The sequence below is a fragment of the Marmota monax genome, unplaced genomic scaffold, assembly GCF_021218885.2.
Source record: "Marmota monax isolate L192 unplaced genomic scaffold, Marmota_monax_Labrador192_F-V1.1 WCK01_AAM20220418_F8-fsc00361, whole genome shotgun sequence".
NCBI lineage: Eukaryota > Metazoa > Chordata > Mammalia > Rodentia > Sciuridae > Marmota > Marmota monax.
The window spans coordinates 157,616-184,823 of record NW_026693580.1 but is presented as its reverse complement, the minus strand read 5'-3'; the positions used below and the strand labels follow the sequence as shown (position 1 = coordinate 184,823).

At 36.9% G+C, this 27,208-nt stretch overlaps 1 protein-coding gene across 4 annotated transcripts in view; it reads right to left on the bottom strand.

The window, feature by feature from the left end:
• Afg2a (AFG2 AAA ATPase homolog A) overlaps positions 1–27,208 on the bottom strand; it is a 262,839-nt gene that overhangs the window by 144,826 nt on the left and 90,805 nt on the right. For 3 of the 4 annotated variants that reach the window (XM_046459276.2, XM_058583966.1, XM_046459277.2), the window contains 2 exons: positions 26,328–26,407; positions 4,667–4,793 (listed from right to left, as the gene is read on the bottom strand). In XM_046459276.2, coding sequence (XP_046315232.1) covers positions 4,667–4,793; positions 26,328–26,407 — 207 coding nt within the window. The remainder of the gene's footprint in view (positions 1–4,666; positions 4,794–26,327; positions 26,408–27,208) is intronic. The other variant, XM_058583967.1, reaches the window with a different exon arrangement.

The window sequence follows — 27,208 nt, the reverse complement described above, 5'->3', positions numbered from 1 at the left end:
TCCCACGTCTGCTGGGGTGCACATGTCACCACAGCACCACAGACTTAGTTGAGATTGTTCACATTTTATGATTATAATGTATTAAAATTTACATGTATATTTCGAATCAGATTATACGTATTGCAAAGAAAGGAACTGAACATTCTTTCATTACATGACCCTGATACTTTCGAAACACACCCTTTCAACATACAGACAGAGACACACACACACACACAAATATGCCAGACATGAAAATGGCACTTCATTATTATTGATAATATTCTCTATGCACTTTAAAAATAGTTCCCCAAATTAGTCCAAAAATTATTTTTACTTTTTTGGCAGTTTTTTGAAATAGTTAAAAGCATATTAAATAGACCAAAATATTATAGGCTGATCAGACATCTGTGAACCAAGAAATATGCAGCTTAACAAGTTTTCCTTTTTCAAAGAGTAATAAATATTAAGTGAAAAACTCAAAGTATTCTTCAACTGTCAACTAAAGTTTTTGTTACACAACACCAGCCTTAAGGCTGATTTATGGCTTGTTCCCTGTTTTTCTGAAAATTACATGGCTACAAAGAAAAGTGACTTTTTGCACACCTGGATATTTGCTTGTTTTATGATCTGTTTGAAGAAAGGAACTTTACAAGTAAGTATGGGAAGGTAGTTGCTGAAATAAAAACCAGAAAGCAAAAACCTGCTTGGTAAACAGCATCCTTTTATGTAGCATTTGAAATCTCTTATTGTCTGTCTTTGTATAATTTGAATGATGTATCAGAGATTATTTAGAACATTTCTGATAGACACAGAAAACTAAGAGGCTAAATAATTTCTAAAAACACAATTTGTTAGTAACAGAGCTAGAATCAGAAACTGTGATCTCTGCTTCTGCCTGCCTGCCTTGCTCTTCCAAGGTCTGTATCTATCTCACTGTCTCTCATTCAGGCCTTTCTACCACTTGTTGCATCTGCCATTCCTGTCCCTATTATCTCTGTCCTCTGTTACACATGTCAATCTCATTTCCTCCAGAGTCATTACCTTGATCTTGCTGTTTGTGTTATATAAAAGCCCCTTTCTAATGCTGTGCACTTTCAAAAAAAATCATCTAGAAATACTAATGTTTGGGAAGAGCTATGCCTAGAACAATGTAAGTAAAAGGCTCAAAGAAAACTAGACAACTCTTCAAATAATACAAATAAGAGACCTCTTTTCTCACAAATTCATGAAACTGCAGTGGTAAAATAGAGCCAAGTATCAGAAAATTACATATTTTGGCTTTTTCTTTTCTTTTCTTTCTTTCTTTTTTCTTTTTTTTTTTTTTTGGTACTGGGGATTAAACCCAGGAGTGCTTAATTGATGAACCACATCCCCTAACCCCTTTTTATCTTTTGAGGCAGGGCCTTGCTAAGTTGCTGAGGCTGGCTTTGAACTTGTGATCCTCCTTTTTGGCATCATTTTAAAGCTGAAACAAACTAAAATAGTAGGTTTTAAATATTTAGTGCATGAGCACAAGCATAATATTCAGCTTTTCACATTATTACCTTCCATGAGCCAAACAAAAAAAAAAATTCTGAATCCCAAATTATTCAAGACTTCTACATAACTTCCAAAGTTTTCCTCATTTGGGAATCTTTTCCATAATGCTTCAGATCAAATTTTAAAAGTTCTACAAACTACAAGAAAATCACTACTGTAAATATAATTTGTACAATAGCTATTCTTAACAGTCTTTTAAACTGTCAGGCTGGGATTGTGGCTCAGTAGTAGAGCGCTTGCCTAACATGCAGGAAGCACTGGGTTCAATTCTTAGCACCACATACAAAAATAAATAAAATTATTATGTTCATCTACAACTAAAAATATCTTTTTAAAAAACAGTCTATTACACTGTAGGCATAAGTTCTAAAGTACCTGAAGAGACTAAATATAAAATTATTCAACAAACTGAAACTAGGTTGAGGCCTGTTTAACACCCAACAGAGAAGACAGAATCCTTTTTTTTCCTTAATATTCAACATCAAGGGCCAGGCGTGGTGGTGCACGCTTGTAATCCCAGTCACTTGGAAAGCTGAGGCAGGAAGATCATGAGTTCAAAGGCAGCTTCATGAGGATGTGGGGAAAAGGCAGACTCATAAAGTGCTGGTGGGACTGCAAATTGGTGCAGCCACTATGAAAAGCAGTATGGAGATTCCTCAGAAAACTGAGACTAGAACCACCATTTCATACAGCTTTCCTACATCTTCGTTTTATACCCAAAGGACTTAAAATCGGCACACTATAGTGATACAGCCACAACAATGTTTATAGCAGTACAATTCACAATAGCTGAACTGTGGAACCAATCTAGGTGCTCTTCAACAGATGAATGGATAAAGAAAATGTGGTACCTAAACACAATGGAATATTAGCCTTAAATAAGAATGAAATTATGGTATTTGAGGGTAAATGGATGAAACTGGAGAATATCATGCTAAGTGAAGTAAGCCAATCCCCCAAAAAAACAAAAGCTCAATGTTTTCTCTGATAAGCAGATGCTAAGCCATAGTTGGTGAGTGGATAGGGAAGAATGAAGAAACTCTGGTTTGTGTAGAGGGGAGTGAGGGGAGAGGTGGGGCTGTGGGGATGGGAAGGACGGGGTAGAATAAGACAGACCTTATTATCCTACATACATGTTTGATTACACTACTAGAGTGAATCTGCACCATGTACAGCCACAGGAATGAGAAGCTGTGCTCTATTTGTGTAAATATCTCAAAATGCATTCTACTGTAAAATAAATTAATAATAATAATAATAAAAAGCTAGCCTCAGTGAGGTGCTAAGTAACTCAATAAGACTCTGTCTCTAAATAAAATGCAAAAAAAGGGGGGGTTGGGGATGTAGCTCAGTGGTTAAATGCTCCTGAGTTCAATCCCTAATATGTATTAATTAATTAATTAATTAAATACATAAAGAAACAAAAAGATTCAACACCAATGCACAAAATGTCAAGGATTGAACCCTTATAAACTCCAATAGCCTGGACATTTAACTATGATTGAGCATTAATAATAAATTAGTTCCCTGATGTTCTAAAGTCTCCTGATGCTTAGGAAATCCATACTAATATCAACCTAATGAGTCTACATAATCTCATTAAAGTTCAACTCTCCAGTCACGTCCTGTTACTCTTATGCAAAATGGACATGCGAGGATGCATCTTCTCTGCATTCATCTGTAAGCTGGAGGAAGGGCTAAAAGGCCTATGGAGACTACAGCAAACCACCAGAGACAACAAGTAATTACTTCACTCAGCCCAGTGTGCTACATCACAATTAATGAGTTTAACATGTAAACATGACATACCAGGAACTAGAATAATATGATTTCTGAGCTATATGTCTTACTTCCTTAGCTACAGCACCAGAATCCCCAGGAAATTTCAGCTTCAGTTTCCCCAGATTATATGAAACAAATATTATCCCCCAAACTACACCAAATATGTAAAACACATGGACAACATGAGGATATCAATCTTATTCTGACAGTTCAAGAATTTTCCCCATTCTAATCTACCACCCCAAGACCATCTGCATAGAGGGATATGTGTTAACAGGCAACAGGAATGTAAAATGTGTTAGTTAATTAAAAGACCAAACATCTGGATGAAATGTAGCGAAAATTATTATAATATATATCTCTTTTGACATTAGAATAGCCTAAAAATAAATCTCTACAACTTAACATCAGCCCTATAATTCTTTTGTCAACTATTTTATTCCCATCATAGCTACTTCTAGACTATAAAAGTGATAAAAATGATTCATTTCACTACAGGAAGATGTCGTAAATGTTTATTTAAAGACTGATTTTATTCTACCAGCACTCATTGGTAGTGATTACTTGAATCTAACTAGTATGACATAACTAGAAATTTACATTAAAATAGATGGAAATGCTGAAAACATCTTTAAAAAATAAATAAAGTAGATGGAAAAAACAAAAAAACAGAATCTTAAAACTTCGATTCTCTAGAGAAATACAATGAAAATTCCATGCAAGAATGAAGGAGAAGGCACTACAGAGTTACAAAGGAGTTTCATTAACATGGAACCATGAGCAGTTAAAAAAAATTTACACACACACACACACACACACACACACACACACACGGCTTTTCTTTTTTCCTTTCCTTTAATTTAAGATACTTTACAGGACAGCAGCCTTGGACCAGCCCAGCTGCCCCCTTTTCCCATATATGGTTACCAAGAATAAAGGAAGGCTGTGCTGGGAATGCAACACCCTGGGGCAAGGACAGGCTGCAACAGCCCAGGCTTGTTTCTAGTCCTCCTATTTGGTGTCTTCTATCAGCTTCCCCGGGAATCGAACCTACAACAGGTGGCTTCTCAGGGAACAGAGACTCCATCTGCCCAGGCAGCTTCCCTGTACCCTAGGGGACTGCCTCACAATGAATCCTAGGCTTCTACTGTCCCCTGCTGCCAGTCTATAAGAAACAACAAACAAACAAAAAACTCTGCTGCATGTAGGTGAGCAGGGAACCTGTTTCACCTCCTCCAATATCCTGTAATGAAAAACTAATTACAAAGTTATCTGACCCCCTCCGCGCCCTCCCCAAATCACACAAATAAAATCAATGATCTCATTCTTGACTTCAAGACATCCACAATACCTTCTTTCTTACCTTGTCTATCCTGTCAGGGCGATTAGTAGCTGCCAAAATTGTCACATCCTTTAGCTGTTCAATCCCATCCATTTCTGTTAAGAGTTGAGCTAAAACCCGGTCGGCAACATTCCCAGCACCTAAGGAACTGATTTTTTAATAACACAGTTATAAAAATCTGTTTACCTAACCCCTAACACTTGTTTTTAAAAAGACGCTTTAATCTACAAGAAAAATTATGTCCAGGGGCTGAGGCTGTGGCTCACTGGTAGAGCGCTTGCCTAGCATGTGTGAGGCCTGGGTTCCAGTCTCAGCATCACATATAAGTAAATAAATACAATAAAGGTCTATACATCTAAAAAAATTTAAAAAAAAAAAGAAAAATTATGCATAGTTTAAAAAACAAAAGGCATGTTTAACAACTCATTACCTATCAAAAAACAATATTCAAGTAATTTCCTTTACTCCATCACTGAATGTAATTTTCTTTCCAATACTGAAATAACAGGCAATAAATGAGTATCAGCACCAGGAAGCAAGACATAAGATTATTTCAAATGATTCAGCAAATACATAGATAACTATTTAAACAAAATTTACATTCTGCATAGCAAGCATACTGATAGAAATTGAGAATTTAAAAAAGATACAACTCACTCATTCCCCAAAGCATGTGAAAACAAAAATATTACACACCCATAACGAATGTGTCATTTCTGACATTTCTTGATCTATTTAAACTTTAGGGACATGTTCAAAGCACATCAGCAGGCAGGCAGCTATCTCAATCCCCATTTCAGGAAAAACAGGCAAAGAAAGCATGTTATTTTTTTCTCTTGGTTTACATATCAGGTCAATGCATTATCCTCCCTTTAATTAAATCAAATTTCTTCTGATCATCAAAAAGTTCTGAACATTATCTTTAAAGAAACTCCTACTAATGAACAAAGCCCTGATATCAAACAATCAAGATTACCAGAGTAACAATTCTCATTAGCAACAGCATGGATTTCCTAAAATCTATTCAGAGTAGTGAAATTTTGAGAGGACAATTACTGTGGAACAGCACTGTGGTGAATTATACATGCAGGTTTGTTCAGATGCACTTGGGAGGGGATGAGAGACACACCCCTGGGCCTTAGTGCCTGTGACAGACAGTAAGAGGAACTCAATATGACCACTGTGCTATATATTTAATAACAAGGTAATCAGGATCTCTAAATGACAGTAGACTTAATATTAAGTACAAATCTAAAAATCTGATTTAGCATATGCATAGGATAGTATTCTCTAACTCACAATAATCAAACAGACATGAGGTTTCTATACAAAACAAAATGTCAATTTACGAACTTACATGGTCCTTTTCAATGTTTCAATAATATAGGACTGAAAACCAATGAACAACCTGCAAGAGGCTAATCTGCAGACAAACTGTTAATTAAACTCTACCTAAAAGCAAATCTGAACATTTTAAATAAATGGATTCTACAGAGCTTCAAACAAATCCTCCATAATAAAACTTTTCAACATGAATGTTTACCTATCAATCAGGAACAGTGAGCAAAACTCTAATAACTCCTTCGTAATTACTACACACACAAATTAAAGGCAAGGAAGGCAATAGAATATTTTTGTAGCTAAAAGGAAATAAGTTATCCAGGAACAGGAGAAACTTTAAATGTTTTACTACTACGTGAAAAAAGCCAACCTTAAAAGGCTGCATATTGCATTATTCAACTACAGGAATTTTGTAAAGGAATGTATAGGACATTCTGGAGATGGCAAAACTATAAAGACAGCAAAGGAATCAACTGCCAGGCATTCGGGAGGAGGAGTTAAATGTTAAGTGTCACTTTTTGTTAACACAGATACTCCTCTGCTTACAACGATTCTTACAGTGTTCTCATCTCCAAGACATTCATCTGATCAAAATATAATTCATAATTCATACTCTTTCTGAAATTTGCTATGGAAGTGGGGAAAACTAAAAGAAAAATCCTCTTATCAATTTCCTTCTGTCTAAAATTCATTTTCGCAGGTGGTCAAAATATTCATTACTGCTTCATCAGGAAAAACCAACTCATTGCACACATAGGTTTGCTAGTCACAGAAATTCATCTTAAAAGACAGTTACATTGGATTTGACAGGTCCAGCAATGTGATCAAAAGGGTTAAAAAAACAATATGCTCACGAATTCTTAAGTTTTTTGAATACAGGAATTCAAAAGTTACATGACCATGTGCAGTGGTACATGCCTGAAACACCAGTGGCACAGGATGCTGAGGTGGGAAGATTGCAAGTTCGAGGCTAGCCTCAGCAACTTAAGTTGCGAGACTGTCAGAACTTATTAAGAACCTGTCTCAAAACAAAAAGGTTTAGAGATTTAGCACAGTGGTACAGTGCCCCTGGGTTCAATCCCCAGTACCAAAAAAACACTCAAAAAACAAACAAACAAAAAAAGACACACACCAAAAAATTCCATGAACTATTCAATACTTACTATAAAATAGGCTTTGAGTTAGATGATTCTGCCCAGCTTCAGAGTCATCTAAATGCTGTGAGTATGTTTAAGGCAGACTACACTAAGCCATGATGTTCAGTAGGTTAGGGATATTTGATGCACTTTCAATTTAGGAAGGGTTGATCAAGACAGAATTCATTGTAAGATGAGGAGCATCTGGGTCAATAAAAGGTGACACTTAGGTCTAATTTGTTCTGTGCCATGCACTTAAGTATTAGTTCATTAATCCTAGTAACAGAGCAACAAGGCAGACACCACTGTGAGGTGAAAGAATGAGGCACAAGGAGGGTGAGCAATTTGTCCAGAGTGCACAACTAGTCAGGAAAAGAGGCGGGGTTTGAAATCATTTGCTCAACTCCAGAGCCTGTACCTGTCTCATCATACTACAAAGCTGAATGACTTCAAAGAATTTTGTAAACTAAATACACCAATGTGCCAGTGTACCATTAAAATGGCTACTGCAGCCATTTTAAATCACCATTCAGGAGAAAAATTAAAATCTCCTTAGTAACCTCTAAAGGAAATAATTAGTTGTACTGATAAAATATTAAGAAGTTATCACCAAAACTTACCCATTTGATGAATGTCAAGAATCAATAATGCCTTGAATTTTCTAGCTATCATCTATTTGATAAACTATGCTATCACATTGTGATTAATATTCAGCATGAACCTAAGAGTAAATAAGCTATTTTAGATTAATAAGCTGTGGTATAAAACGCAGACAGATACACAGTGAGGTATCACTCTCATTTCTTCTAGACCCGTGTAAGATATATATGTTCTACACAACTATAGATATGTATAAACTGTTAACATAGAGAATGATGGATGTATTTTTCCATTTTTCCATGGACTTCCCAATAAAAATTCCAAGCTAACACAGGCAATACTTATTATTAATATTTTTATAGTTTTAGCTCAAATATAGCATCAAAGAAACAACTGATCCTTAAATTCAGTTCCATTTACATCCTGCAAAAGCAACTCTTTGAGAGCTTTTTCTCCCTCATGAACTTGCACAGGCTGATGTTATGAACATAATCTGACAATTATTTAAAAAATCACTACACATCAGATCAAATTCATTTTCTGAAATAAAGCTGTCTAAAAAATGAAGCTGAGAAAGGTTTTTTTAAAACATGTATCATTTTCTACTACAATAGAGCTATAAAAACTGATAGAAAAAAAATTCTGTAGTAATCATAATAAATTGTTATGCAATACACTTTTTTAAAATAAAACATTCCAGCAAAACTTTCACTGAGTTTTGAAGGGATGCTCTGAAACTGAAAAAGAGCTTTGATATGTGCTAAACTTGGGTTCAAAAGCCACTTTTACAACATATTTTTTTAAATAACTTTTTGGGAGAGTTGCTTAATGTCTCTAAACCTATTTTCTCAATTGAAATGTGAGAAGGGCCAAGCAGACAAATGCCTGTAATCCCAGCTAGTCAAGAGGCTACAAAGGATGGTCCCAAGTTTGAGGCCAGACAGGGCTCATTGGTAAGATCCTGTCTCAAAATTAAAAAAAAAAAAAAAAAATTTAAAAAAGGCAGGGGATATAGCTCAGTGGTAGAGTGTCCTGCATTCAATTCCCAGTACCACTACCAGAGAGAGACAGACAGACACAGAAAGACCGTATCTTCCTTCCAACTATCCAAAGTTTCTGTTCTCCCAAAATTTATATGTTGAAATCTAACCCCAAGGTGACAGTATGAGGAAATGGTCTAAAGGAAGGGATTAGGTCTTTAGGATAGTGTCCTCATTAAGTGAGATTTGTTTCCCTTTCAAAAGAAGCCTGAGAGCACCCTTGCCCTTTCTACCATACTATGGCAATCTATGAAGCAGTGAGCCCTTATCAGTCACAAATCTAGCACTTTGATCTTGGATGTCCTAGCCTCCAGAATTGGGAAGAATAAATTTATTTTATTTATGGTATTCTGTGTGATTGCCCGAATGGTCTAAGACACTTCTTCAAAATTAATAAAACCTAGAAAGGACTTAGTACAATACTTGGTGTAAAGGAAATGTTGATAGTAGTTATGAGCATTACCACTCTGACTGACAAGGCACCTATGATCTTTAAAGTTATCTTAATGAATTAAATTAAAGGAATGTCTGACACATAAGTATTTACTAAAATAAAGCATGAGTATGATATCTCTTAGAAGGTTTTCAGAACCCAGGAATGGCACAGGTAAACAAATACATTCAGATGGACATTTCAGTTCCAAACCTGGCCTATTTACAATATGGTAGAAAGAATCAAACTTCCTTAAACTCTGCCATAAAAACAACTCCCACCCCTTACATTAAGAATAGAGCTGCTCCTCTGAATTCTCCTGCAACCAGTGAACAAGCAGTCTGTATAAAACACAACTGAAGACATTTGTCTCCACAAGAATGTTAGCAGAAACCTGTTATATATGGTGGAGGACTTCACATTTTCATCTTAACTGTTTACTGCCCACTCACATACAGTAATAGCCTGGCTCTTCGTAAGTCCTCATGGAGTGATTCATTTTAGAACAATAAAAATTTCCACATAAAGATGTTAACTATATTTTCCAGATATTTTTGTAATTTAAAATGATTTTTAGGGCTGGGGTTGTGGCTTAGTGGTAGCGCACTTGCCTAGCATGTGTGAGGCACTGGGTTTGATCCTCAGAACCACATAAAAAATAAACAAATAAAAGTATTGTATCCATTTAAAAAACATTTTTTTAGAAAAGTGATTTTTTTTAGACAAGGCACTACGGTGCGCACCATGATCCCAGCAACTTGGGAGGCTGAGGCAGGAGGATTGCAGGTTCAAGACCAGCCTGGACAATTTAGCAAGGCCCTAAGCAAATTAGTAAGACCCCATTGCAAAATTTTAAAAAATAAAAATAAAAGAGCTGGGAATAGAGCTTGGTGATAAAGCATTCCTGAGTTAAATCACCAGTACCAATCAATCAGTCAAAAAATAAAAAATAAAAATCCTTCTAAAACAGGAAAAATATTTTCAGTAACACACCTTCAGAGAGTGTACTTGGAGGCAGAAATGTTTAGTTCAGAGCCAGGGATGGTGGCACACGCCTGTAATCCCAGGGGTTCAGGAGGCTGAGACAGGAGTATTGCAAGTTTAAAACCAGCCTTATAAAAGTGAGGTACTAAGCAACTCAGTGAGATCCTGTCTCTAAAAAAATACAAAAATAGGGCTGGGATGTGGCTCACTGGTAGAGTGCCCCTGAGTTCAATCCCCGGTACCAAAAAAATAACAATAAAAAAAGAAATGCTTAGCCCAGGGAAAAGACTAATAAGAAGAAAATCCCTGGTCTTTTGCTTTTTTGGATTTATACCAAAAGTTTTCTTCACTTGTTTTATTCTACACTTTTGTATCTGTGTGCCTTCTAAACAAACTTAGCTTTTGGGTGTGGGTGGGAGGAGAATTTCATACAGCATTTGTCTTTGATGACTCATGACCACCATTTATATGTTCTAAGTTACTTACAGACATATAGAACTTGCAACCTAGTGACTTCAGTGCTTACTTACTTGAAAAAAGACTCGCAAATTCTCTGGATGGCCCTATGGGCAGACAGTAAAATGAAGAAACTTCCACAAAAATTGGCAGTATCTTTTTCAAAATGTTCTCATCGGTCAAAAAGTATGATCTTCATTTTTGTTGTTATCTGTCGTTACCCTTCACTTTTACTAACAGCTACACTATAAAATATACCTATCATTTCTGTATCGTTAGCATAACTGACAAGTTTTGAGTCCAGACCTACTTTTCAATTTGTTGTATACAAATACACCTGAATTATTTTTTTAAGCACCATTTAGTACTCCATTCTCTTTAAAGCTGTCTGAAAGGTGAACTGCAAAGCTTATATATGATTCTTTGCCAGAAGACAATGTTGTAGGTGATAAAATTTCATTAGACAGCCTCAGAGTTTAATTGCAAAAGAAAATCTCTTGGCCAATGACACGAAAATGTGGTGAAGTTGAATTCTGCTCATGTCCAGAGTGATCAAAATCTCTACTTCCTCTGAGCCTCCATTCCCTTTTCATACTACTTAGATATTCATGTTATTTGAATATCTGTGTGCCCTGGTGCTAGGCACTGTACTGGATATCTGAGAGAAGAGAATAAGAACACTGTTCCCTTCATGATATCTACCAACCAGGCATATAATTTCAATCATAAACTCAAAGGTCCTTCTGGCTCTAACTATCTGTGATTCTGTGTTGTTATGTAGCACCGAAGCAAATTTGCTTAAGTCCTTATTTTTAATTAAAATCTTCACATTCAGAAACTTACTACTGATATCTCTAGTCACTTCTAAACAAAAGAGGTAAGACTCAGACTTATTTAATTTGCCATTTGTTAGAGGAGGAAACTGTGGTAAATCCTGCATACTGCCTGTGCCCTTTATTTCCACAGATCAGTGAGACCTGGCTGGAGAATACCATAGTGACAGTGTTTGATGGATGGCAAAATAATGTTGGCCAACTGCCAAAGATTTAGTACAAAAGCAAAAACCATAAAACTAACATCCTAGGAAATCAAAATCAACTCTAAGAAAAAATTTAAATACAAATGTTTAATTACAAACATAACGAAATGAAAACAATTATTATCTGCTACAGACAGGCAATACAATATTTGGGGGGAAAAAAGGTTAGCTATGTAACACTGAAGCTAGGCGTCACTAAATAATAATTTTTTCCTTTCAGAAGGCAAGACCCTTTTCTAAATTATCCCTATCCAAAAGAAACATAGTGCAATGGACCAAAGGGACAGTGTTATATGTTAAAAGAAGGGCTGACAAACCATAGCCAAAACCCAAATCTGGCCTGCAAGTTGCTTTTCCTTGTAATCACATATTTTCTATGGATACTTTCATACTATGCCAGCAGAGATGAACAGTTGTAAGAAAATGTGTGGCCTCCAATGCTGACAATGTTTACTAACTAATCTGCACAGAAAAGATGTGCTGATGCCTATGTTAAACCTCACTGCCATGAAACTAATTATTATACTGATTTTATTTCCCAAAACTAAATATTTCACAGAAGACATGTATTTCTCCTTTAAAATTCCTCAAATGAAATAAAATTTTATTTCACCCTTTTATAAGATTCTTATATCACAGAACAGCATCGTATGTATCCATTTTTTTTAATATTGTTTTTAGTTATTTGGACTGAATATCTTTATTTTTATTCATTTTTGTGTGTTGCTGAGGATCAAACCCAGGGCCTCGCATGGGAGGCAAGCATTCTACCACTGAGCTACAATACCAGCTCCTTATGTATCCATTTTTAATTTTAAAACACTTTAGAATACATTTTTAACAGTTTCAAACGGTAAACTCCTAAATTTGTTTCCTCTTACCTCCACAGACAATACTCAGTTTGGAAGAAAGAAACAAATAACAGTAACAACAAAATAAAAACCTAAAGAGAGCTAGCTAAACACAAACTGCTCTAAACCAAAAGCAGTACCTATTATACTTGTCCATGTACATTTAGGAAAGGCAGCTACAATGGAAAACTTACACATCCTACAAGAACAGCAAACAGTAACTTGTAGTTCCTAGTGAAGTGCTGTAACTGGCCACCGCTCTAAGGAAACTCATCTTTTAGCCTATGTTACAATTACTTAACCACGATGTACAGACAAACCCAACAAACAGAATTCAATAATAATAAATCTGTTACATGTTTTCCATTTTGCTTTGCTCTGTTTTCCTTAGTATTTATTCACTGTTAAAACTTGACCAATGTACCAGGTATGATGGCACAGGCCTATAATCTCAGCAGTTCAGGAGACTAAGGCAGGAGGATCATGAGTTTAAAACCAGCCTCAGCAACTTAGTAAGGCCCTGAGCAACTCAATGAGAGACTGTCTCAAAATAAAATATAAAAAAGGGCTGGGAATGTGGATTAATGGTTAAGCACCCTGGGTTCAATCTCAGGTCCCCCCCACCACCCCAAAAGTTTATCAATGAGAAAATTCCACATGTACAGCAAGTAAGTACAAATTGAAAAAAACTGCATACCAGGAAATAGCACATTTTAACATAGGCAGCCTAAGCAACACAATGAGACCCTGTCCCAAAATGAAAAATTAAAAAGGCTGGGGATGTAGTCAATGGTCAATAACAGGGGTTAAAAGTATCTAGTAAGGAGTTATTATTGGAGCTTCTTAAAAGATAAAAAGCATTCTTATTTGAAAATTTATTTATTTATTTATTTATTTTGGTACAGGGGACTAAGTCTAGGGACACTTAACCACTGAACCACATCCTCAACACTTTTTATTTTGAGACAGTCTCCCCAAGTTGCTTAGGACCTAAGTTGCTCATGCTTGACCTTGAACTTGCTATCCTCCTGCCTCAGTCTCCCCAATTTCTGGAATTACAGGCATGTGCCACTACACCCAGCATAAAAAGTATTCTTTAAATATTTACAGATACATGCATCCTCAACCTTGAAGGCCCAAGAGGCAGTGGTAGCCATAGTCTAACACAAAAAGCAATACCTGAAGACATGGGTCAGGTTGGTCTAGCCACAAAGGAGTCAATATGCCTCTTCTCTTAAAATCTAAAAGGCTCTTATTCCTTCTAAAGAATAAAATGTTATACCACATGACTTCTAAGAACTTTCCCAGCTACAACATTTAATGATTGTATGAAATTTTAAAAATCATAATAAAAATCACATTTAAAAAATTTATATCCCAGCTCAAAAGTGTTATTTAGAGAAGTGGTGCCTTAAAGTTCCCTCTATAGTGTGCAGTGTGACATCACTGAATGACCGAGGGCCAGGAGTGCTGGGAAAGGGCCAGGAGTGCTGATCACTATTTTACAACCTCAGACCTCTCTGCGACTGCTGCTAAGCCTGGCATCTCCATTTTCAATGAAAGCAGGTCAGGATCTCTTACTCTCAATTCTGAACTATTAAGAGCAGAAAAAGCCACACAAGAAAGCAGTTATTAGCATTCACAGATTATTTTGTGCCTCAAAATAATAGCAGTTGGTCAGTCAGCTTTTAGCTGAGCACCTAACCTTTTTCATGTTTTCATACATCTAATCTTTTTTTTACATTCTACACATAAAACAATATCTCAACTTTTACAGTTTCATATAAAGCACTAGTTAATCTACTGTAATCTCAGTGACTCAGAAGGTGAGACAGGAGAATCAAAAGTTTAAGACAGCCTAGGCAACACAGGGATACCCTGTCCCAAAATGAAAAATTAAAAAGGCTGTGGATGTACTCAGTGGTCAAGTGCCTCCTCCTAGTACTGGATGAGCAGGGACCAGCAAGGTGAAAGAGCAGACTGCCTTCTTTTCGTCTCAAGTAACAAGTGTTTCTGTTTTCTATTACTGAGATTAAAAACTTTTCTTCACATTTTAAATTTGTAAACTCCATGTCTCTTATAGCTGGAGTTTTCTCAGGAACATCTCCTTTCCTTAATTCTTTTGTTTTTTGAAGAGACAGGGTCTCCCTATGTTGCCCATGCTGGCCTGGAACTAACAATCTTCCTATTTCAGGGTCCCAAGTAGCTAGGATTAGAGGCATGAGCCAGTGCACCCACTGCTGAGAGCCACGGCCGAGTCTGTACGGCCCCTGGCATTTTGCCAACAGTATTGGTTGACAGGCGAGGCATTACTATCCACCTCAGCCACTACTTTTGAGTTCTTGCGCTACTTTGGAGTTCTCGTGGGGATTCCCGGGGATTCCCCGAGAGTTCCCATTGGTTGGGGAAGTGCAGGAGGAGGGATTTCCGGGAGAGATATTTCCGGCTGGGGTTCCTGGATGAGCCATGTGGCTTTCAGAAGAATTCCTGGGGAGCATGTGTGAAGTGTTTTTTTGCAGTTCAAAAATAAAGTTTGTTCCTGCTTCAGTGGCTCGTGATTTGTGCCCAGCTATACTGCGGCAATTGGCGGCCCTTGCGGGGAATGTCTGAAGCTTGGGGGTAAGTGAAATTGCTTGCCCCTAAGGGAAGGCGAGAGAATGGGTGACCATTTTAAAAAAACAATGTGTTCTTGAATTGATTTGTTTTGTTTTTGTTTCAAGCTGCCTATCCCTAGAACTTTCTCAGGCAGACTGGGAAAAATGGTTGGCTCAAGGTTTGAAGTTGTTCGCCCCTGAGGAAGAGATACAAATAGACTCCAAATGCACATGTCAAGAAAATAGGAAAACTGATACAACGATTTTTTGTTCCGTTTTTGTTTCATTCTATTTCGGTTTTGTTTTGTGTTATTGGGTTGCGTTATCTTTATAACAGATTACAAATTAGTAAAAAACAAACTGAAAGACTGTTAAGTAAATTGTTAGAGGTTCAGACAATGGAGAAAGACATTTTAGATTAAGCAAAAGAGAAGGTCTCTCGAGCTAGTCAGAGGAAGAAAATTTAAAGGAAGAAAGCTTAGAGGAGAAACAGCTATTAGGGAAAAAGCTACAACAGGAGGCTGCTACTAACACCGTTCTATCACCAGAGGGCGTAATTCAACCAACAACTCCACTATGGAGATAGCTGAGTGGCCCTCAACCCCCTTAGTTCATAGATGGGATCCTGAGACAGGACCTCAAAGATTAACATGCCCTGTACTTGAGCACGCAGGAGGGCAACGAATTCACCGTGCTTTAGATTTCAAAACAGTGAAGCAGTTAAAGGAGGCTGTAACAACCTATGGTCCTCAAGCACCCTTCACTGTAAGCATGGTCGAATCCATTACCAACTTGGACATGACGCCAGCAGATTGGGCTAGTATGTGTAAATCTGTGCAAAATGGAGGACAATATTTGTTATGGAAGGTTGCCAATGAGGAATTTTGCACGGAGACAGCTAGGCGAAATGCAGCAGCCGGTTACCCTCAAAGAAATCTAGATATGTTGTTAGGAAAAGGACCTTATGAGGGTCAATGGCAACAAACTGAATATGATCCTGGTGTATACGCATAAATTGCTGTAGATGTGGTTAGGGCATGGAAAACTCTACAGGGGCATGTAGATATACAAGGACAATTATCTAAAGTAATACAAGGAACTAATGAACCTTACGCTGAATTTGTAGATACGCTTATACAAACGGCTTCCAGAATTTTGGGGGATACAGAACAAGCAATGCCATTTATAAAACAACTGGCTTATGACCAAGCAAATCGTTGCTGCAGAGAGGTCATTAGACCATGGAGACATGAAGATTTAAACACATATATTAAATTATGTAGAGACATTAATGAACAAGGGCAAGTCTTGGCAACAGTACAACAGGCTTTATATGCTAGGCCAAAAACACGCTATAATTGTGAACAAACAGGACATTTTTAAAGGAATTGCCCCAAAGGAGGAGGGTTTAACAAAGCTACGTATCAAAGGAGTAGAATACCGGGTATTTGCCCACGATGCTGTAGAGGGAGACATTGGGCTAATGAATGCCGTTCTCAAACTACCATAGAGGGTACTCCGTTATCAAAAAATGGACAAGGACCAGGTGTTTACCCACGATATCGTAGAGAAAGGCATCGGGCTCCATTGCCAAAAAATGGACAGGGGGGCCCAATGCTCCGGGGCCCAAAACCACAAATATATGGAGCACTGGAGGAACCCAGCAACCCCATCAGGGTAGTGCCCAGGACACATTGTCCATCAGATCCCTCATCAGACGAAACAGAGGGAGCGTAGGGTTGGACATCTGCGCCTCCGCCAGAGCAGTACTAACTCCAGAGATGGGAGTTCAAATCATTCCCACAGGAGTAAAAGGACCTCTTCTCCAAGGAACAGTAGGCTTATTGTTAGGACGTAGTTCTTCTACTCTAAAAGGACTTATGATAAGTCCCGGGGTAATTGATCCCGATTATGAAGGTGAAATAAAAATTATACCTAGTTCTCCAAAGGGTATATCAGTTATTTCACTAGGAGATAGAATAGCACAGTTATTAATAATACCCAGCCTACATGATAAATTTTCCAGTAGTAGTATAGAAAGAGGTTCCAGGGGATTAGGCTCCACAGGTGTAGATTGGGCTATGCTGTCTTTAAATTTAGATTATCGCCCAATGCTAAAACTAAATATTCAAGGACATGAATTTAATGGGCTACTGGATACAGGTGCAGACCTTAGCATCATATCTCGTCAAGAATGGCCAAAACATTGGCCGTTACAACAAGCCACTCAAACGCTTGGAGGCCTAGGAGTGGCAACTAATCCCCACACAAGTGCAATGGTATTAGATTGGAAGGATCCTGAAGGATGTGAAGGAACTATACAGCCATATGTATTGGATCATATTCCTATAAATTTATGGGGACGAGATGTCCTAGATCAATTAGGTTTGACATTAACAAATAACATCAATCCAAATGTGCCCACTATTAGGGCTAGACAAGGTTTCAGGAAAGAAAAAAGATTAGAACAAGGTATAGCAGCACCAATTCAAATAGATAAAGGAATAAATAGACATGGACTGGGTTTTCAGAAGGGGTCACTGAGGCAATAAAAATTACTTGGAAATCAGATAGACCAGTATGGGTTCCTCAGTGGCCCCTGACTAAAGAAAAGATACAAGCAGCCCATGACCTGGTCAAACAACAATTAGTGGAGGGACATATACAACTTTCCGTATCTTCCTATAATACTCCCATTTTTGTCATTAAAAAGAAATCTGGTAAATGGAGATTATTGCAAGATTTAAGAGCCATTAATAATGAGATGGTTATTATGGGACCTGCTCAATTGGGGATTCCTCAATTGTCTGCTTTGCCAAAAACCTGGTACGTTTTAGCTATGGATATTAAAGATTGTTTTTTTTCAATTCCAATTCATCCTGAGGATAGTCCACGTTTTGCATTTACTATCCCTGCACTGAATCATGAAGGTCCTGATCAGAGATATGAATGGAAAGTACTCCCTCAAGAGATGGCTAACAGCCGAACTATGTGTCAAATTTATGTTAACAAAGCAATCCAGCCACTTAGAAATCAAAGTCCTGAACTACAAATATTTCACTATATGGATGATGTATTGTTAGCATACAAAGATAAAAACACACTGCTAGAATGTTATGCCACACTTACAAATTTATTAAAAAATTATAATCTAGAGATAGCAATAGATAAAGTACAATTAAATTTTCCAATTAATTATTTAGGAGTTCTATTATCCTCAACCATGGTCCATCCACCAAAAATTCAAATACGAGTAGATCAACTCAAGTCACTTAATGACTTTCAAAAGTTATTAGGAGACATAAATTGGATAAGGCCTTATCTAGGCATACCAACAGGAGAGTTGGGACCTTTATTTGATATCCTAAAAGGTCCATCAGATCCAAATTCACCCCGCATGTTAACGCCTGAAGCAAGAAAGGCATTAAAAATTATTGAAACATGTATGGAAAATATGCATTTGGATAGAATTGATATAAGTTTGCCTTTATTGTTTATTGTAGTACCAACAAAAAATATTTGTACAGGAGTATTTTAGCAAGAAGGTCCATTATTGTGGATACATTTATCTTATTCTCCTAACACTATTCTTACTAGGTATCCTGAGGCTGTAGGACAATTAATACTCAAAGGAATAAAAGCAGCAAAGGGAGTGTTTGGAATTTCTCCCAATAAAATTATTACTCCATATACTATGGATCAAATTGATGAGTTAGCTAATGAGTTAAATACTTGGGCAATAATCATGTGTAAATCTAATGTTTCATTTGATAATCACTTACCATCTAATCCTTTGTTGTCTTTTTGGTCTTCGCATCCTGTAGTTTTTCCAAAAATGACAAGAAAAACCCCTATCATGAATGCTCCAAATGTATTCACTGATGGGTCAAATAATGGTACAGCAGCCGTAGTTACCCCTGATCAAACTTTTACATATTTAGTACCCAAACAATCAGCTCAAAAAGTAGAGCTTAATGCAGTTTTACAAGCTTTTGTGATGTTTAAAGATTCTGTATTTAATTTATTTTCTGATAGTCAGTATATAGTTAATGCTATAGCATCCCTTGAAGATGCTGGTAGGATTTCCCCTTCCTCTACTGTTTTCTCTTTGTTTTCTGCTATACAAAGTCTAATCTGGGACAGAAAAGATCCATTCTTTATAGGACATATCAGAGCACATACAGGATTGCCTGGAGCCCTTAGTTTGGGCAACGATTTAGCAGATAAAACTACACATGACATACATATTTTCTCTACACTAGAAGAAGCTACAAATTTTCATAAAAGGTTCCATGTCAATGCTAATACTTTACAAAAGCATTTTAAAATAACTAAGGAACAAGCTAGACAAATAATAAAACAATGTCAAAATTGTGTGACCTTTTTACCACAAGTTAATCTTGGAGTCAATCCTAGAGGACTGATACCTAACCATATTTGACAGACGGACGTCACACACTTGCCAGAATTGGGAAAATTAAAATATTTGCATGTTACAGTTGATACTTCTTCCGGATTTTTGATGGGCTCCCTTCATGCCGGAGAAAAAACTAAAGATGTTATAGCTCATTGCTTACAAAATTTTGCCACTGTGGGCATTCCAAAACAGTTAAAAACAGATAATGGTCCTGGTTATACTTCTACCTCTTTTAAACAATTTTGCTTATCATTTGGCATTACTCATATAACAGGAATCACATACAATCCTCAGGGACAAGGCATAGTTGAAAGAGCTCATCAAACTATTAAAATGTACTTATTAAAGCAAAAAGAGGGAATTGGAAAGGGGTATATATCCCCCAAAGATAAATTTAAAATAACCCTTTTTACTCTAAACATGTTAAATTTGGATTCATCAGGGCTTAGTGCTGCGGAAAGGCATATGTGTCCAAAAAATGTACATAAGCCTAAGGTACTTTGGAAGGATATTGTAACAGGACAATGGAAAGGTCCTGACCCAGTGATTGTCTGGAGTCGGGGTTCTGTTTGTGTGTGTTTCCAGGGAGAACAGCAGCCGATTTGGATTCCAGAGAGATTAACTAAGGTCCTGACCCAGTGATTATCTGGAGTCGGGGTTCTGTTTGTGTGTTTCCACAGGGAGAACAACAGCCAATTTGGATTCCAGAGAAACTAACCAAAGCGAACCAAAGCGAATTCTACAGACCAAAAAAAAAAAAAAAAAAGGTGATTTGACTCAAATCCATAACAGCTGATATTCAGAGCTCCAGTTGGGCTATTCTTACATCTGCGACAGTGATTAATCAGGATGCTTTTTTCAATATTTATTTTATTATTGCCTTTTCCCACATCATAAAGTTCTATTTTATTTTTGAGCTCATACAGACCTAGGTTAATGTTTTTCTGATCAGTTTTATTTTTTGACTGTGGAGTTTTTAAACATTGCAATGGAGATTTCACCTAGGTAAAGCTACAAGGCCTTTACTATTGTCTCATGTGTTGTATGTTATGTGTGCACACTTCTGTTTTGTGTTGTATGTCTGTATGTGCGTATGTCCATATATCATATATGAGGAGCGCTCATGAATAAATGGATCCGAATTTTTTTATTCACGTGATTTTAATGGTTTAATTTAGATTGGGTAAACAGCTGTTGAAAATTGTTTTAAGATGTGAACAAATAAGGAGGTTAACAGATCTGTTTGTTTACTTTCACCTTTCCTTTTCATTATATTTAATAATTCTGTTCAGGATAATGTAAATTGTTCAAAAAATTGTTTTCTTAGTGCCTGTTGGAATGTTACATAATTTTTTTTTTTTAGCATCATTGCCAGAATTCCTATCTTCATCCCAGTGCCGGTGAAGACAAAGATAAAACCAAACTACAGCTTCTTCGATAGTTATCACAACAAACTGTATAAACTGATGCATCAATGAATAATAACTCAACAAGTAATGCTCAATCAAGGAGTCGATTTACTTTGCGAGGAAATGGACATATTGACAGATTCCTCTGCTTTGAACTGCTTGCAGAACTTGCCTGGACTATGTAGCATTTGTATGCACTGTGAACTATCTGTTGGTGCAGCGAATTGTGGTAGTGCTGGAGTATTTTTGCTGATGGTGTCACCGGTGGTACAATTTTTCAAAGGAGCCCTCAATTGGCTTAGTGTCGTGGCATTTTGCATCCTCCTCCCTTCTACTAGTGATGGTCTAAATTTGAGGGCCAACGTAGGTGAGGCAAAGAACCTCACCCCCCCACTGGTGCAAAGGCCTATCCACAAGTATGGCTGTATGCTGGACCGGTAGTCAGTGACGGGTATGATCCAATTGCAGTGGTACCAACCTAAGACAGGAGGCTCACGCCTAGAGGTCAGCTCATCCAATGACGGGTAAGAACCATACGTTGAATTGGACAATCTATGACAGGCATGGTCCCTAAGCCACATTGCTTGTTGTTTAATTAAACAGAAGGGGGGAGATGCTGAGAGCCACGGCCGAGTCTGTATGGCCCCTGACATTTTGCCAACAATATTAGTTGACAGGCGAGGCATTACTATCTGCCTCAGCCACTACTTTTGAGTTCTCGAGCTACTTTGGAGTTCTCTTGGAGATTCCCGGGGATTCCCCGAGAGTTCCCATTGGTTGGGGAAGTGCAGGAGGAGGGATTTCCGGGAGAGATATTTCCGGCTGGGGTTCCTGGACGAGCCGCGTAGCGTTCAGAAGAATTCCCTGGGAGCGTGTGTGAAGTGTTTTCTTGCAGTTCAAAAAATAAAGTTTGTTCCTGCTTCAGTGGCTCGTGATTTGTGCCCAGCCAGACAACGGCAACCCACCTTCATCGTATAGTCTAAGGCAGCATTTTTCTTCAGTAAGGCTACATAAAATAATGACATCTGAGAACTGATGGCATTTCATACTCATGAAATACCATAAAGCCTGGAATCTGCAGAATACTTATTTCTAAGTCCCAAATTTCCTCGACTAGAATGTAAGATCTGCTGGTGTTGGTGTAGGATTCAATTCTATCTTAATTATCACATTCCTAACTATTGTAAGTTATTAAAATTTAAAAAATATTTTGTAGACATTACTGGAAGCAGCTTTAAAGTTTCCTAAGCAGTTCCTGAATGCTAGGTACTCTGTGAATCACTCCTGATGCATATAGTTCCACTACCTATAGTTTGCATTATTATTAGAAACCAAGGCCCTGCATTCTGTTCACCATTTTGGCCCCCATACAAAGCCGGCAACAGAAACAACACCTAGTATGGATTTACTGAGCAAGTAAATGAATGAACACTCTCAAAGAGACTTACAACTGCCCAGTGAGGCACACGGTGTCATCACTTACAAGAAGTCACAGAAAAAGAACAACAGATATAAGCTTGAAAGTTAATTACTTAGACATGACTATGTAGTATAACACTTGAGATAAAAAGTGCCTCAGAGTATCCACTCTGGAGTCAAAACATCTGAATTCAAATCTCAGTTCTGCTATAAGTGATGCATGTCCATAAGTGCCCAGGCAATCCCGACTTGGCTGTGGATCTCAACACAAAAGTAAGGCATTTATCTATCTGCATGCCCAAGTTTCCTCACCTGAAAATGGAGATGAGAATAGAACATACAATTCCTGGGGTTAAGACAGCACAAGGTCATAATGTAGTGAACAGGAGCCAAACACAGCAAGTCACATTATTTGGAAGTTAATTAAATAAACAAGATGGGCCTCTCCAACTATCAATCCTACAGATTTATCCCTAGTTCCAAACCTTTTCTAGTCTTCCTTGAAGTCTAACCACCACCAGGCAATCACTGTCAGGCTGATGAGGATGACTGGGGGTCCTGTGACTGGCTAGAAGGACCTAGACAAAGGAAGCTGTTTTAGGAATCTCCAAATTCATTAGTCTCATTTCCTCAATCAGTGGGGACTAGGCCAGCTTCAACAACTCCCTAAAACCAGGTCGGCAGCCTATTTACTGCTTAGTTTGTTGTCCTCCCCACTATAACCTTGAAAAAGGTAAACAATGAAGCAAATTGCCAAATGTATAATGTCCTACACTTTGGATTAATGCAGGAACCTTATTTTTACCGTAAAATTTTACAGTACATAGTAAGCACTAAATAAATGTTACATAGTACATTACTGGCCCAATATAATTCAGTCTTTCTCACCCCAGTGCCCAATCCCCGTCATATTACCTATTTTCAAAGAGTAAGCTACTTTAGCAGCATTTTTCAATTTTCCCAAATGTGGCAGAAGTCATTTAACACGTTGCAAAGAAAATACCATGTTTCTTCCAGCTCATAATATAAAAAAGGACCAAAAAAAAAAAAAAAACAAAAAAACAAACTTCAAAACAACATAATTTATTTTTTTTAAATTTTTTATTGTTGGTTGTTCAAAACATTACAAATTTCTTGATATATCATATTTCACACTTTGATTCAAGTGGGTTATGAGCTCCCATTTTTACCCCATATACAGATTGCAGAATCACATCAGTTACACATCCATTGATTTACATATTGCCATACTAGTGTCTGTTGTGTTCTGCTGCCTTTCCTATCCTCTACTATCCCCCCTCCCCTCCCCTCCCCTCTTCTCTCTCTACCCCCTCTACTGTCATTCATTTCTCCCCCTTGTATTATTTTTCCCTTTCCCCTCACTTCCTCTTGTATGTAATTTTGTATAACCCTGAGGGTCTCCTTCCATTTCCATGCAATTTCCCCTTCTGTCTCCCTTTCCCTCCCACCTATCATCCCTGTTTAATGTTAATCTTCTTCTCCTGCTCTTCGTCCCTACTCTGTTCTTAGTTACTCTCCTTATATCAAAGAAGACATTTGGCATTTGTTTTTTAGGGATTGGCTAGCTTCACTTAGCATAATCTGCTCTAATGCCATCCATTTCCCTGCAAATTCTATGATTTTGTCATTTTTTAATGCAGAGTAATACTCCATTGAAAACAACATAATTTAATTGAGTATATAGAAGGAGAGAAGTAAATATCAGGCTTATTTATTCTTCAAGTCCCAAAGAAACTATTAAATATGGCAGGGAAGAGGAGAAATTAGTGGATTTAATTAGACATGTTTATAAACATGAAATATACATCTTTATGAAAATCAAAGATTTCTAATGGTTGAGCAAAAAGTATGCCTATGCATACTGCAATCCTATGCATACTGCAATCCTCTGCAAGCTGTAATCCACAGCTTCATGATTATCTTGCCCTCTCTTCAGAAAATTCAATGCTCAAAATAATTTAACTTAATATGCACAAGATTATAAAGATTAGCATACATCATAATTCTTTGCTCAATTTGTTAAATATCTTGAATTTGAAAATTAAAAGCTTGATAAGAAGGAATGGTCTCATTTCCAGTGTCACTTTGGGAACAGTCACTTGGGTTTAATATGAATTTATCACAGAAAACAAAATAGCTATGAACGAATGAAATCAATGAGTGTTCTGTGGCCAAGTATAATGTAGAAATGTCTTGTTCATGAAATTTTTCTGCTTTACTACATCAAGAGTGTTCAAAAGTACATAATATTGGTGCAGTAATTTGAGAATTTTTCATTTCTGTTGTGTTTTCAATGTCTAGAAATCGTGCTTAAGTCAAATAGCCAAAAACAGAAAGTAAATGCAGTCAAGCTTTTGTTTTAGTTTTCAAGTAATAACAATCTAATTAGATAAAACATTTACTTCTAGCAGGAGAAACAGTTGAAAATAGGAGGTCGGTTCTGAGATTCTTACAGTCAGTAAAAAAACACAACCTAATACTCAATGCACATAAAGCACAACCAGAACTCTACTTTGGACTCCTCAGCATTATATTCATTCATCAGCACTATCGTTTTTTTTTTAAATATCAAATATTATGTGGAGGTTTTGTTTGTTTTTTCTTGAGACAGCTGGCCTTTCACTCATGATCCTCCTGCCCTGTCTATTTCAGAAACGTTTCGTGAGTACACTCTGCTCCATAGTCTATCCCCTATCTGGCTTATATTTAACAACCTATTACACCCTGTTCCTTTTTAGGCTCCCAAACCAGATGGTTCTGATGTCACATAAGGGACAGGACATACCATTTCAACAAACTTCCCTGGATTCATTTTCCTCTCTTGTTGTTAAGATGAACTTGGGCTACTTGTGCCCTTTGTGTCATCTCAAACTTTCAAGTAATAAGAAGGTGCAAGTACTTCAATTCTCAAAGCAAAAAGACTTAAACATTTATGGACATCAAACAGGAGGGGATAGGGAACAAAGGCCAGTCTACTCCCTAATGATAGTTTCCTAGTGACGATGTATACACTAATCTGATAAGGCGTCATTTTAGGAAGAAAGTAGCCAAGCTTCTTATTAGACTGAATCCAAGGAGTTATAAATTGCTCTACCTTCACTGTGATTAATAAATTTTATAATCAATATATATATTAAGAAGTACAAAATACAGGAATTAATATTATCCAACATGGTATACATGTAGTACATATTTCTTAAAGGACCTCTAAATATTTGTAAAGGAAAAAAAGCCAGGTACACAGTTTTGATACACACACACACACACCACACACACATAAATACACCTCTGTTTGAAATGACATAATAATCAATACTTTTTGTTGCTGAGGCCCAGCAACAAACTATTACAGGTGGAGCATCCCTAATGCAAAAATGTAAAATTTGTAACTTTTTGCTCCAAATCGAAAGCTTTTTGAGCATCTTTTGGGGAAAGTTTAAGGAAACATACCATAATCTGAAAAACTGAAATCTCTTAACACTTTCTGGTTCCAAGCATTTTGGATAACAATTCAAGTTGTACTAATTTATATTTTATTCTATCTAATTATGTTTTAGAAACCAGTTTCATCTAGAGAACTCAAAAAAAATATATAAATAACATTGTTTATTACAACTAGGTTCTATTACATCAAACAATTATGTTTAACCCAGTTTTGTTTACAACAAACCTAATTTTGCAAGGCAGTATTAATGGGCCTCTATAGATAATAAACTGTACAATTTAACTCAAATACCCTAAATGTTTAGGGGAGGGGGTCCATGGTATGAGAAAATATTAAAAAACGATTACATGAAATAATTTAGTGGATATGAAAGAAAAAATACAGGGACTGAAAAATGTTTTTTTCTGGAAAAATTTACTGATAAAATTTAAGAAATGCTATTTGCTCCATATTGTAAATGCTAATATTTAATAGCAATTTTTAAGAGTATTTCTTACCTGCCCCTTTCAACTGCCAAGGCATCAAGTTCATCAAAGAAAATAATGGAAGGAGCCAACGCTCTTGCTTTTCGGAAAATCTGGTGGAAAGAGTACCACATTAGCCAGTATCAGAAAATTCTGTAATTGTTTACTATTTGAAAACTACATTGAGAACAAAATCTATTATGTACTAATCATCCAGCCCAATCACTTCATATACAATCTAAAATAAATGTCCAGGACTTTATAGTGGAAGTAAAAGTGACTTCTTTAATGGTGCTTATAGACAAGACTACCAAGCTTTCACACAGGTATACAGGACACAGTGCAGGTGAAAAAGAATCAACCTGCTAAAATCTCAGCTCAACCACTGAGAGAACCTGTGCAATCTTCAGCTGTTAATTACTTCTCTAAATCTCAATTTCCATATCTATAAAATGGAGATAATCTAAATGCTTACCTAGTACCTCAGAAGATAATTTTAAGAACTGGGAGGGAAAAAGACAAAAAGCATTTGGCACAATGCCTGGAATACAGTAAGAGCTCAATAACTGAAAGCTCTTGTTAACTACCACAAACACGTTCATTTAAATACACACACACACATACACACACAACAACAACAACAACAATATGAAAAATCACCACAGATTTGCACATAAAATACTCACATACCTAAAAGCCTTACACCTTACTCATTTCTTTGAAGACTAGATGGGAAAATGATTGATGTAAAGCCAAGACAAGAAACATGGCCAAGTTTTAGAGGAGCACAGACTGGATGGAGGAGAAGCCAATCAAACAAACCAATCAGAGCCTAGCCAGAGAGCCACAGCAGTGCTGTGAGGAAAGACACCAGAAAGAAGGCAGCACAGGTACAAGGAAACCAAATGTATGCT